Source organism: Euprymna scolopes, chromosome 15 (genome assembly GCF_053919585.1).
Source record: "Euprymna scolopes isolate OS-2025 chromosome 15, ASM5391958v1, whole genome shotgun sequence".
NCBI lineage: Eukaryota > Metazoa > Mollusca > Cephalopoda > Sepiida > Sepiolidae > Euprymna > Euprymna scolopes.
In genome coordinates, this window is record NC_136496.1 from 130,338,788 (window position 1) to 130,354,610 (window position 15,823).

The 15,823-nt window shown below is 30.1% G+C and overlaps 1 protein-coding gene across 1 annotated transcript in view; it reads right to left on the reverse strand.

Annotated features, from left to right (window-relative positions):
* Nucleotides 1-15,823, reverse strand: part of LOC145294141 (muscle-specific protein 300 kDa-like) — a 127,303-nt gene that overhangs the window by 46,846 nt on the left and 64,634 nt on the right. Inside the window, exon 7 of the mRNA XM_080141246.1 lies at nt 1,291-1,347. Coding sequence (XP_079997372.1) covers nt 1,291-1,347 — 57 coding nt within the window. The remainder of the gene's footprint in view (nt 1-1,290; nt 1,348-15,823) is intronic.

Consider the following 15,823-nt stretch of genomic DNA (forward strand, 5'->3'; position numbering starts at 1 on the left):
TTTTTTAATGGAGAATTAGAAGAATTTTTTATTTTGTTTTTGCATTTTTACCAATAAGCCTTTTAATTTGCAGTCTGCTGCTATGCTACTATACTCTACCTGCAAGTGCCGTTGCGTTTAAGTAGATCAAGTGAGATTAGCATGTAATAAGGTCAATTAGTTTATATTAACGCGGATTATTTAGTTGAGCAGTGTTTAATATGTGTACTAATGCTATGGAAACTAAAAGTCTTAGAGTGAATGTTACCAACACAAAATGTTGATCAGTGGTTGGAGTGTTGGGAAGCTTTGACCTCCCTCCCCCCAAAAAAAAACAAAGTTCCAGTTTTCTGTTTGGGAAAACAGAGTCGAGTGCAACTCAATCTTATGGTATTTGTAAACATTGGGTAGACAGGAAGTGCAGTGGAATTATGGGCAGGTTAAAAGAATAACCGATTTATGTGTAACGCATGTAAAAGAGGGACAAGACATAGAATACCCGGATGGCAAAGTTATTGAGGTTGTTAAAATGTTTTGTTATCTTCGTGAGACCATTGGAGCACTGGGTGGAGCAGGTGCTAGTGTAACTGCAATAATTAGGAGGGAGTAAGCTCAGGGAACTTCTGCCATTACTAACCAGCAGAGTATTATCACTATTGCATAAGGAAAGAGTCTACCAGGCATGCGTATGCAGTGTGCTGATAGATGTCAGTGAAACCTCCTCAGTGAGGGTTGAGGACATGCGTTGCATGGAGAGAAATGCTATAAGAACGATACGATTGATGTAAAACGTGGATCTTGGAGACAGGCTTAGTTCTGATGATGATATAAGGCCGGTAGGGAGATGTGTGTAGAACAAGAGACTTCAATGGTATGGTCACCTTAAAAGAATGGGTGGGAGTTCTTTGGTTAGTAGATGTAGAACAGTTAAAGTAAAAGGTTCAGCTTACAAAGGAAAGCCAACGAAAACATGGAAGAAAATGAGGGAATGAAGGATAAATAAAGATTCGGTCAGAGATAAGTTAGTTTGGGAATCAATTTCTTAAAGCTGTTCAACACATGCCAGAATGTGAAACAAATGTTTAACTAAAGATGATTGTGATTAATAGACGCAATGAATGAATGAAAGATGAAAAAAGGATGAATAAGCAGAAAATTTTTTTTAATTCTTAATACAAGTAAAAAATAAATATCAGATGTTTAGCATTTCAATATGATAATGATTGCATGTCACCATAAGGTTTAGCTCCATTACTAGGGGAGAATAAACTCCCCTAAGAGGTTAGGTTATAAGGAACGGTGAAATCTTACAATATGGCAGAGTTCTTCAATTTGGCGTTCTTGCTCGTGCGTATCAGTCAGCAATTCCTAGACAAAAAAATGTCCACAGAATGAAAATGTAGCAATGTTAGAGGCGGATGTGTAAAAATTATGAATATGGTAAATTTTCAGATAGGATTAAAAATTAGATAGAGTGGAATTTTATCATTTAAGATTAGGAGAAGGATACGTGTCCTGGCTGTGACGTCATTGACACAATAATCGAACGAATCAAATTGGTTTAAAAAATTACATCTGTTTCGTCTGAACCACGAGAGAAGGCGGATTGGATTTTAGATAGCTGTTTTCTTTCTCCGATAGAGGATGGAGTGTGGGTTGTTGAGGTATGTACATAAAGAACGAATAAAACCTCACAGAAATTTTTAAATCCCAATTATATTTGTTGACGCTTTTATTTATTTATTTTTTTTAAATAGCGTTTGTAAGAATTGTTTATTGGATGGCAGGAGAGAGATGAAAACCCCGATCAATTCCTTTAGCAAAGTGGACGAACCATAAGAGAACACAGCATGTGAATCAAAGAACACCTCATCATCATATATATATATATATATATATATATATATACTCCCATCTATATCATACAAAAAAAAATAAAATAAAAAAAGATTTTAATTAAAAAAAACTTCTTTGGCCTGCTTTACATTCTAGTCACTGATACTAGCATTACACAAAAAATTGTTGCATCGTCATTTAATTATAATGGGGGACACTTTAGTGATCATGTCATCAGTAGCAAGTGGTGTTATCTTGAATTGGCTTCATAATCACCGGACCTTAACTCACTATATTTTTTATTTGTAGGGTTATCAAACAATCCCCCAAATATTTCTCAACTGAAAAAAGGACAACCATGGCTCAAATCAGGCCAGTGTTACACAAAGAATTGTATTAGAATTATTGATAATTTCGCACATTAAATCCAAGTGTCCTTATCATTGAACGACGAAAAATAGACTGGTGGACATTTATGACTGACACTTGGTGGGCAAGTGAGGCATAGACTAAAGATTATTTGTACGAATTATGGTTGTATTGCAGAAAGTATTGTAGACGTTTTTTAAATAATTCAATGAGTGGCAACTTGTTGGGTCACTCTGTACTTTGACAGAATATTAACAGCTATTTTTTTTAACTGCGTATCAAGACATGTTGGCTCTGCAATCATATTTTATCAAATTAAACGATTTTTCATCGACTGATATAAAAAGAAATGAGAGATTAAGAGTGATGGAAGAAAATGAAGTAAAATAGTTTTTTTTTTAATATTGTTTTTCTTTTCATTTGATATTTTTAGAATATTAATTTGATTTTATTAAATTTGAAAATTTACTACGGACGATCACTTTTAATTCGGAAATTATTATGAAGAGATGTTTTATGAAACCATGCACCATGAAAATTATATCACCTGAAAAATGTGTCCGAGTTAATAAAAATAAAATAAAAAAAATGAAAAAAAAATTGTTAGCTTGTTTAAATAACAAAGAAGAGGCAACTCTCCAAGGCTCAGGGGAGCTAATTCACATATTAAAAACCGCAAGTCTAAAATTATCTTAAATTGAATTTTTATGAATTTACTTTTAAAAACTTTGTTTTCGACAATTAAAAAAACACGACTATTTTTATTTATCATTAAAAAAAAAAACTCCTTATAAAACAAATTTGTAAATGTTTTTCTACAACTAACCAGAATTCCAATAACGTTGTTTATTAGTTTTTGTTTTAGTATTTCAAACGAATGCTGCAGAGTCGGAGTCAGAGATTTTGGTAGGGGTCTAAGTCGGACTCAAAAGAATGCGTGGAGTCGTTTTTTTTTTTTTTTTTTTTTTTTTTTTTATCCGAATTCAGATTAGTACTGAGTATTGCAAAACTTCAATATAAGGAGTCAGAGTTAAACTTGGAGAAATTGTCGGAGTCGGATTTTTTAATTCAACTCTAAATATTACTGAATATGAAAACTTTAAGACAAGCAGTTCGAGTCAAATGTTTTGAAATCTTAGGAGTCAAAGTCGGAGTAACGCTATTCTACCTTCCGATTCCACAATCCTCCTTCTAGCAAATGAGTTTTGTAATAAAAAATGATTCTTTATGGTCATGTTCGTTTCAGTTAATTTTACAGGATTCAATTTTTTTTTCAGATTGTTTCCCCCTTTCAGGCAAATTCTTTAATAACTTCTGCAATTTAAATTACTTTTTATCACAGTATTTTATCGATTTTATTATGTTGGATTTCTTTTATCGATTTTATTATTTTGTTCATTATATATATTTTTTTACTTTTTTTTTTTTTTTTTTTTTTTTTTTTTACATAATATGTGATCAAGTTTGCCTGGCCATTCACCTGATCATGGAACCACCATTCCGCTCAAATCACTGCATACAAAATATTTCGGGATCATATATGATCTCTCCTTATATTGGTAAATAAACAAAATGTACTCGGCGCTCTATTGCTATTTGATCTTACGAGTTGTTTATATTTCAATATGAGATCGACTCATAAGCCTAAACTTAATAACGGGTTAGTCTTATTGGGTAGATCACATATTGGAAATACACTATGTATTCTCATATTTTTTGTTTTTACCATATAGTCATCACTTTTCAAGACCTAGAGGCCACTCAAGGATAAGAGTTAATAGGTGCCATGGTAATGGTTGAAATTAAATAAGTTAATTTATTTTAGAAAATGATTCATCAAGAATTAGTTTATGCTGGACTTGAAAACGACCATGTTATAGTCGGCTGGGAAGCAGCTCTGCTGTATTTTGTTCTACAGACGAGTAGTTCTAGAAAAGAAACCTTGCTTATGAAATTTTCGCTTAGTTTTGGGTACAGGTATAGATTAAGGGAATGCTGATGGTGGCTGTGTGTACTCGGGTGTTTGCCGCAAATTTACGGGTGGTTCACAATGTTATACTAACACTTTTTCTACGTTGGAAATGAAGTGGTCAGTTGGGGTCTGAGAAATAGTTGACTGCAGTATAAAAAACATCACAATTCAACAAAAATACGTTTTTGCAATGCTGCAGTAATATTCCTCATTAGTTGGGATGTCTTGCAATGTCTTACAATTCTTAATTATTTTTAGTTTTTAAGTGGATTTTAAGATTAGTTTTATGAGAATTGGGATTTATCTATGCTAGGAAAATATTGGAATGTGTATTGATTATCTAGATTAGTGATTTGCAATTTTGATTCTCAATCATAACTGTTGTAGACCCGTGCTAGGGATCACAAATGAAAGAAACCACAAGTAGTGTAAAGTGTATGAAATATAATATGTATTTATTATAAAGAAAACAGGAGCCACTAAAGTGGTATTAGAGGAACATGTTCGTAGCATGCGGTTAAATATGGTATCAATGTCTCCATTTAGTCTCTGAAACCGGTGGTATTCATAGGACTGGTTGATTCCACTTAGTTCTCAAATAGGGGTGATTTGTACCCAACAACAATAACAACATTCTATGTTGTATACGCATATTGTTAAGTGAAAAAAATTGTTCTCGGATTTGAACGCGGAGTTAGAAAATTTTGAATAATTTAGAAATGGTGCCAGATCATCCGCAGAAACTGGATGATAAATTCAAAGAAGATAATAAGTTCAACAGTTATGTTTTTATTCGATTGTATAAAAGTTATACTAAAAAAACTTCAATTCACGTTTTTTTCTTCCTCAAATATTTTACAAAATCGTCCCCCTATTTTTCTCGAATCCTTTATTATTTTATTTTTGATGTTTCTCAACAAAAAGTTGCCATTTTTAACTACTGATTACTCAAGGGAAGGTAAGTATGCAATTGTTAAATTTTCATGAAATCAAGACAAAAGAAAAACGCGTACAAAAACAAGCAAAATAAACATAATGAAACAAAAAAAAAATCATGTCATCAACAAGAAAGAAACAAAAGAAAAACATTACAAAAAGATCATAAAAACCATAAAAAAACAAAAAAAAAATCATGTTATCAACAAGAAAGAAACAAAAGAAAAACATTACAAAAAGATCATAAAAACCATAAAAACAAAAAAAATCATGTCATCAACAAGAAAGAAACAAAAGAAAAACATTACAAAAAGATCATAAAAACCATAAAAAAACAAAAAAGAATCATGTCATCAACAAGAAAGAAACAAAAGAAAAACATTACAAAAAGATCATAAAAACCATAAAAACAAAAAAAAAACAATAATAACAAACAAAGAAAACGATTAACACAAAATGTTTACAAAAATACAAACTAACACAAAGGCATAAAAAACATGATTTAAACAGAGTGAACTTAGCCTTTTGGCCAGTAACAAAGTGTAGTATCTGTTCTGATACTACACTTTACTTTTTCTGTCATCAATCGGTCGAGGAGAAATCCTTCATGACTGAGACAATTTTTATTTTTTGTTCCTATCCAGAGTGCTCCTTTTTGGAGAGCTTGAATTTCCCACATTAAAAACCGACCTTGTGTCTCACTCTGCCCTCGTGAGGAGGCAAGTAGATAGGAAATTAGGTGTTGAATATCAAATCCGGTGTATCAAAAATGGCACATGAACAAAACACAGTGGATTGGCAAGGAAACAATTTTCTAAGCACTAAAATATCTGGTAATGTGACAAAAAAAAAAAAAAAAAAAAGATGGAAATACACTTGTCACTAAATAAATGCCATAGAGTGTGGCTGCATTGATAGAAAAGGCAAAACCCAAGAATGGGTGTTTACATATGGATGCATCCGCATCCGTTTGCGTAATATAAATTAGCCCAAATTTAGTCAACTGGTTATCAAGTTTAAGGGATCAACCTCCGTCGATTCTCATACGTCCTCCATCAATCTCACCTTTCATACTTGTTTGCCACCACCAACAATAAGGATAAATATCTAATTATATATAAATGACACTTTGTGTGTTCGCTCCCTATGGACTCCAAAACGACTGTGCCGATTATTTTGAAATTTCACACAAATTTATTTTATGCATTTTGGGGTATTCTTAGGTTTTGTATTGGAACGCCTCTAATAAGTATAGAAAACTAATTGAAAAAAAACCCGATTAAAAAAGAAACAATCCGATTTTGATCAAAGTTAACACTCTTATACAGCCTAACATTATAACATCATCGTATTTGAAAAGTTTCATCACCGCACAAGTAGAAGGGTCTGACATATAAAATGAACAGTAGATTTTTTATAGGAGTGCGTTCGAAATGAATGTTTCTGTTTAGATCAAAATTGAATTATAACACTTGACTTTTGTATATTAAAATAATTCAAGTCATTATGTATGAAATCAACAGTAAGTTCTCTACAGTGCAATGTAAACTACAATGTATTGTGGACTGCCACTGCAGGGAGGCATATGAAGCCTACTTCTGGTGCACTACGATGGGTCCCCAACTAGAGCAGATAATCAATCGATTTGATTGAAACATGATTTGATTTTGCCGATGTTTATGAAAATAGAAGTATTAAACGTGTGGAACATTCAACGAGTTCAATCCCGGACAGTGACGGGTCTCCCTGTTGATATGATTATATTTTTATACATCAGTTTGTCGTCATTCACAGCAAATATGCAACAATCTTTTGTGGATTCATCGTTTACTTCGTCACCAGAATTGATATTTATCAACTCGACTACATCATCCGATTTTAAGTTAATGTCGTCTGCATGATGATGATGATGATGATGATGATGATGATGATGATGATGATGATGATGATGATGATGATGATGATGATGATCACTATGTAGTAAATGCTAAGTTCACCATATTTTTCTCATTGGGCGAATAATTTTGCTAAAGGAAACGTTCAGTTTCATAACCCGTTTTAAAAAAATGTCAACAGTTTTTTTTTTATCATAATGTCGTTAAATTGCGACAGTAGCGTTGCTACATTGACAGTGAAGATAAAACCTCACAATTGACATTTACATGTGAATGCATGAGTGTCAAATAGACAAAATTAAGATTGAACAGTCTTTTTTCGGTTTAAAATTTCTCTAAATTTTACTAGCAAACAAAATTGTCATAGTTTAAAGAAAAAGATATTAACTGATGTATACTCGAGTGAAAATAGTGAAAAGAATATTCTTTTGTCATAGTCTTAGAGATTATATACTGTACTAAATGCTTCCCAGACATTTCAAAGACACTTTTACTCAGTAATACAGTAATATTGTTTGCATATTATTGTTATATACTGTACTAAATGCTTCCCAGACATTTCAAAGACACTTTTACTCAGTAATACAGTAATGTTGTTTGCATATTATTGTTATATACTGTACTAAATGCTTCCCAGACATTTCAAAGACACTTTTACTCAGTAATACAGTAATATTGTTTGCATATTATTGTTATATACTGTACTAAATGCTTCCCAGACATTTCAAAGACACTTTTACTCAGTAATACAGTAATATTGTTTGCATATTATTGTTATATACTGTACTAAATGCTTCCCAGACATTTCAAAGACACTTTTACTCAGTAATACAGTAATATTGTTTGCATATTATTGTTATATACTGTACTAAATGCTTCCCAGACATTTCAAAGACACTTTTACTCAGTAATACAGTAATATTGTTTGCATATTATTGTTATATACTGTACTAAATGCTTCCCAGACATTTCAAAGACACTTTTACTCAGTAATACAGTAATATTGTTTGCATATTATTGTTATATACTGTACTAAATGCTTCCCAGACATTTCAAAGACACTTTTACTCAGTAATACAGTAATGTTGTTTGCATATTATTGTTATATACTGTACTAAATGCTTCCCAGACATTTCAAAGACACTTTTACTCAGTAATACAGTAATATTGTTTGCATATTATTGTTATATACTGTACTAAATGCTTCCCAGACATTTCAAAGACACTTTTACTCAGTAATATTGTTTGCATATTATTGTTATATACTGTACTAAATGCTTCCCAGACATTTCAAAGACACTTTTACTCAGTAATACAGTAATATTGTTTGCATATTATTGTTATATACTGTACTAAATGCTTCCCAGACATTTCAAAGACACTTTTACTCAGTAATACAGTAATGTTGTTTGCATATTATTGTTATATACTGTACTAAATGCTTCCCAGACATTTCAAAGACACTTTTACTCAGTAATACAGTAATATTGTTTGCATATTATTGTTATATACTGTACTAAATGCTTCCCAGACATTTCAAAGACACTTTTACTCAGTAATACAGTAATATTGTTTGCATATTATTGTTATATACTGTACTAAATGCTTCCCAGACATTTCAAAGACACTTTTACTCAGTAATACAGTAATATTGTTTGCATATTATTGTTATATACTGTACTAAATGCTTCCCAGACATTTCAAAGACACTTTTACTCAGTAATACAGAAATGTTGTTTGCATATTATTGTTATATACTGTACTAAATGCTTCCCAGACATTTCAAAGACACTTTTACTCAGTAATACAGTAATATTGTTTGCATATTATTGTTATATACTGTACTAAATGCTTCCCAGACATTTCAAAGACACTTTTACTCAGTAATACAGTAATATTGTTTGCATATTATTGTTATATACTGTACTAAATGCTTCCCAGACATTTCAAAGACACTTTTACTCAGTAATACAGTAATATTGTTTGCATATTATTGTTATATACTGTACTAAATGCTTCCCAGACATTTCAAAGACACTTTTACTCAGTAATACAGTAATGTTGTTTGCATATTATTGTTATATACTGTACTAAATGCTTCCCAGACATTTCAAAGACACTTTTACTCAGTAATACAGTAATATTGTTTGCATATTATTGTTATATACTGTACTAAATGCTTCCCAGACATTTCAAAGACACTTTTACTCAGTAATACAGTAATATTGTTTACATATTATTGTTATATACTGTACTAAATGCTTCCCAGACATTTCAAAGACACTTTTACTCAGTAATACAGTAATATTGTTTGCATATTATTGTTATATACTGTACTAAATGCTTCCCAGACATTTCAAAGACACTTTTACTCAGTAATACAGTAATGTTGTTTGCATATTATTGTTATATACTGTACTAAATGCTTCCCAGACATTTCAAAGACACTTTTACTCAGTAATACAGTAATATTGTTTGCATATTATTGTTATATACTGTACTAAATGCTTCCCAGACATTTCAAAGACACTTTTACTCAGTAATACAGTAATATTGTTTGCATATTATTGTTATATACTGTACTAAATGCTTCCCAGACATTTCAAAGACACTTTTACTCAGTAATACAGTAATATTGTTTGCATATTATTGTTATATACTGTACTAAATGCTTCCCAGACATTTCAAAGACACTTTTACTCAGTAATACAGTAATATTGTTTGCATATTATTGTTATATACTGTACTAAATGCTTCCCAGACATTTCAAAGACACTTTTACTCAGTAATACAGTAATATTGTTTGCATATTATTGTTATATACTGTACTAAATGCTTCCCAGACATTTCAAAGACAGTTTTACTCAGTAATACAGTAATATTGTTTGCATATTATTGTTATATACTGTACTAAATGCTTCCCAGACATTTCAAAGACACTTTTACTCAGTAATACAGTAATATTGTTTGCATATTATTGTTATATACTGTACTAAATGCTTCCCAGACATTTCAAAGACACTTTTACTCAGTAATACAGTAATATTGTTTGCATATTATTGTTATATACTGTACTAAATGCTTCCCAGACATTTCAAAGACACTTTTACTCAGTAATATTGTTTGCATATTATTGTTATATACTGTACTAAATGCTTCCCAGACATTTCAAAGACACTTTTACTCAGTAATACAGTAATATTGTTTGCATATTATTGTTATATACTGTACTAAATGCTTCCCAGACATTTCAAAGACACTTTTACTCAGTAATACAGTAATATTGTTTGCATATTATTGTTATATACTGTACTAAATGCTTCCCAGACATTTCAAAGACACTTTTACTCAGTAATACAGTAATATTGTTTGCATATTATTGTTATATACTGTACTAAATGCTTCCCAGACATTTCAAAGACACTTTTACTCAGTAATACAGTAATATTGTTTGCATATTATTGTTATATACTGTACTAAATGCTTCCCAGACATTTCAAAGACACTTTTACTCAGTAATACAGTAATATTGTTTGCATATTATTGTTATATACTGTACTAAATGCTTCCCAGACATTTCAAAGACACTTTTACTCAGTAATACAGTAATATTGTTTGCATATTATTGTTATATACTGTACTAAATGCTTCCCAGACATTTCAAAGACACTTTTACTCAGTAATACAGTAATATTGTTTGCATATTATTGTTATATACTGTACTAAATGCTTCCCAGACATTTCAAAGACACTTTTACTCAGTAATACAGTAATATTGTTTGCATATTTTTGTTATATACTGTACTAAATGCTTCCCAGACATTTCAAAGACACTTTTACTCAGTAATACAGTAATATTGTTTGCATATTATTGTTATATACTGTACTAAATGCTTCCCAGACATTTCAAAGACACTTTTACTCAGTAATACAGTAATATTGTTTGCATATTATTGTTATATACTGTACTAAATGCTTCCCAGACATTTCAAAGACACTTTTACTCAGTAATATTGTTTGCATATTATTGTTATATACTGTACTAAATGCTTCCCAGACATTTCAAAGACACTTTTACTCAGTAATACAGTAATATTGTTTGCATATTATTGTTATATACTGTACTAAATGCTTCCCAGACATTTCAAAGACACTTTTACTCAGTAATACAGTAATGTTGTTTGCATATTATTGTTATATACTGTACTAAATGCTTCCCAGACATTTCAAAGACACTTTTACTCAGTAATACAGTAATATTGTTTGCATATTATTGTTATATACTGTACTAAATGCTTCCCAGACATTTCAAAGACACTTTTACTCAGTAATACAGTAATATTGTTTGCATATTATTGTTATATACTGTACTAAATGCTTCCCAGACATTTCAAAGACACTTTTACTCAGTAATACAGTAATATTGTTTGCATATTATTGTTATATACTGTACTAAATGCTTCCCAGACATTTCAAAGACACTTTTACTCAGTAATACAGTAATGTTGTTTGCATATTATTGTTATATACTGTACTAAATGCTTCCCAGACATTTCAAAGACACTTTTACTCAGTAATACAGTAATATTGTTTGCATATTATTGTTATATACTGTACTAAATGCTTCCCAGACATTTCAAAGACACTTTTACTCAGTAATACAGTAATATTGTTTGCATATTATTGTTATATACTGTACTAAATGCTTCCCAGACATTTCAAAGACACTTTTACTCAGTAATACAGTAATATTGTTTGCATATTATTGTTATATACTGTACTAAATGCTTCCCAGACATTTCAAAGACACTTTTACTCAGTAATACAGTAATATTGTTTGCATATTATTGTTATATACTGTACTAAATGCTTCCCAGACATTTCAAAGACACTTTTACTCAGTAATACAGTAATATTGTTTGCATATTATTGTTATATACTGTACTAAATGCTTCCCAGACATTTCAAAGACACTTTTACTCAGTAATACAGTAATATTGTTTGCATATTATTGTTATATACTGTACTAAATGCTTCCCAGACATTTCAAAGACACTTTTACTCAGTAATACAGTAATATTGTTTGCATATTATTGTTATATACTGTACTAAATGCTTCCCAGACATTTCAAAGACACTTTTACTCAGTAATACAGTAATATTGTTTGCATATTATTGTTATATACTGTACTAAATGCTTCCCAGACATTTCAAAGACACTTTTACTCAGTAATACAGTAATGTTGTTTGCATATTATTGTTATATACTGTACTAAATGCTTCCCAGACATTTCAAAGACACTTTTACTCAGTAATACAGTAATATTGTTTGCATATTATTGTTATATACTGTACTAAATGCTTCCCAGACATTTCAAAGACACTTTTACTCAGTAATACAGTAATGTTGTTTGCATATTATTGTTATATACTGTACTAAATGCTTCCCAGACATTTCAAAGACACTTTTACTCAGTAATACAGTAATATTGTTTGCATATTATTGTTATATACTGTACTAAATGCTTCCCAGACATTTCAAAGACACTTTTACTCAGTAATACAGTAATATTGTTTGCATATTATTGTTATATACTGTACTAAATGCTTCCCAGACATTTCAAAGACACTTTTACTCAGTAATACAGTAATATTGTTTGCATATTATTGTTATATACTGTACTAAATGCTTCCCAGACATTTCAAAGACACTTTTACTCAGTAATACAGTAATATTGTTTGCATATTATTGTTATATACTGTACTAAATGCTTCCCAGACATTTCAAAGACACTTTTACTCAGTAATACAGTAATGTTGTTTGCATATTATTGTTATATACTGTACTAAATGCTTCCCAGACATTTCAAAGACACTTTTACTCAGTAATACAGTAATATTGTTTGCATATTATTGTTATATACTGTACTAAATGCTTCCCAGACATTTCAAAGACACTTTTACTCAGTAATACAGTAATATTGTTTGCATATTATTGTTATATACTGTACTAAATGCTTCCCAGACATTTCAAAGACACTTTTACTCAGTAATACAGTAATATTGTTTGCATATTATTGTTATATACTGTACTAAATGCTTCCCAGACATTTCAAAGACACTTTTACTCAGTAATACAGTAATATTGTTTGCATATTATTGTTATATACTGTACTAAATGCTTCCCAGACATTTCAAAGACACTTTTACTCAGTAATACAGTAATATTGTTTGCATATTATTGTTATATACTGTACTAAATGCTTCCCAGACATTTCAAAGACACTTTTACTCAGTAATACAGTAATATTGTTTGCATATTATTGTTATATACTGTACTAAATGCTTCCCAGACATTTCAAAGACACTTTTACTCAGTAATACAGTAATATTGTTTGCATATTATTGTTATATACTGTACTAAATGCTTCCCAGACATTTCAAAGACACTTTTACTCAGTAATACAGTAATATTGTTTGCATATTATTGTTATATACTGTACTAAATGCTTCCCAGACATTTCAAAGACACTTTTACTCAGTAATACAGTAATATTGTTTGCATATTATTGTTATATACTGTACTAAATGCTTCCCAGACATTTCAAAGACACTTTTACTCAGTAATACAGTAATATTGTTTGCATATTATTGTTATATACTGTACTAAATGCTTCCCAGACATTTCAAAGACACTTTTACTCAGTAATACAGTAATATTGTTTGCATATTATTGTTATATACTGTACTAAATGCTTCCCAGACATTTCAAAGACACTTTTACTCAGTAATACAGTAATATTGTTTGCATATTATTGTTATATACTGTACTAAATGCTTCCCAGACATTTCAAAGACACTTTTACTCAGTAATACAGTAATATTGTTTGCATATTATTGTTATATACTGTACTAAATGCTTCCCAGACATTTCAAAGACACTTTTACTCAGTAATACAGTAATATTGTTTGCATATTATTGTTATATACTGTACTAAATGCTTCCCAGACATTTCAAAGACACTTTTACTCAGTAATACAGTAATATTGTTTGCATATTATTGTTATATACTGTACTAAATGCTTCCCAGACATTTCAAAGACACTTTTACTCAGTAATACAGTAATATTGTTTGCATATTATTGTTATATACTGTACTAAATGCTTCCCAGACATTTCAAAGACACTTTTACTCAGTAATACAGTAATATTGTTTGCATATTATTGTTATATACTGTACTAAATGCTTCCCAGACATTTCAAAGACACTTTTACTCAGTAATACAGTAATATTGTTTGCATATTATTGTTATATACTGTACTAAATGCTTCCCAGACATTTCAAAGACACTTTTACTCAGTAATACAGTAATATTGTTTGCATATTATTGTTATATACTGTACTAAATGCTTCCCAGACATTTCAAAGACACTTTTACTCAGTAATACAGTAATATTGTTTGCATATTATTGTTATATACTGTACTAAATGCTTCCCAGACATTTCAAAGACACTTTTACTCAGTAATACAGTAATATTGTTTGCATATTATTGTTATATACTGTACTAAATGCTTCCCAGACATTTCAAAGACAGTTTTACTCAGTAATACAGTAATATTGTTTGCATATTATTGTTATATACTGTACTAAATGCTTCCCAGACATTTCAAAGACACTTTTACTCAGTAATACAGTAATATTGTTTGCATATTATTGTTATATACTGTACTAAATGCTTCCCAGACATTTCAAAGACACTTTTACTCAGTAATACAGTAATATTGTTTGCATATTATTGTTATATACTGTACTAAATGCTTCCCAGACATTTCAAAGACACTTTTACTCAGTAATATTGTTTGCATATTATTGTTATATACTGTACTAAATGCTTCCCAGACATTTCAAAGACACTTTTACTCAGTAATACAGTAATATTGTTTGCATATTATTGTTATATACTGTACTAAATGCTTCCCAGACATTTCAAAGACACTTTTACTCAGTAATACAGTAATATTGTTTGCATATTATTGTTATATACTGTACTAAATGCTTCCCAGACATTTCAAAGACACTTTTACTCAGTAATACAGTAATATTGTTTGCATATTATTGTTATATACTGTACTAAATGCTTCCCAGACATTTCAAAGACACTTTTACTCAGTAATACAGTAATATTGTTTGCATATTATTGTTATATACTGTACTAAATGCTTCCCAGACATTTCAAAGACACTTTTACTCAGTAATACAGTAATATTGTTTGCATATTATTGTTATATACTGTACTAAATGCTTCCCAGACATTTCAAAGACACTTTTACTCAGTAATACAGTAATATTGTTTGCATATTATTGTTATATACTGTACTAAATGCTTCCCAGACATTTCAAAGACACTTTTACTCAGTAATACAGTAATATTGTTTGCATATTATTGTTATATACTGTACTAAATGCTTCCCAGACATTTCAAAGACACTTTTACTCAGTAATACAGTAATATTGTTTGCATATTTTTGTTATATACTGTACTAAATGCTTCCCAGACATTTCAAAGACACTTTTACTCAGTAATACAGTAATATTGTTTGCATATTATTGTTATATACTGTACTAAATGCTTCCCAGACATTTCAAAGACACTTTTACTCAGTAATACAGTAATATTGTTTGCATATTATTGTTATATACTGTACTAAATGCTTCCCAGACATTTCAAAGACACTTTTACTCAGTAATACAGTAATATTGTTTGCATATTATTGTTATATACTGTACTAAATGCTTCCCAGACATTTCAAAGACACTTTTACTCAGTTATAC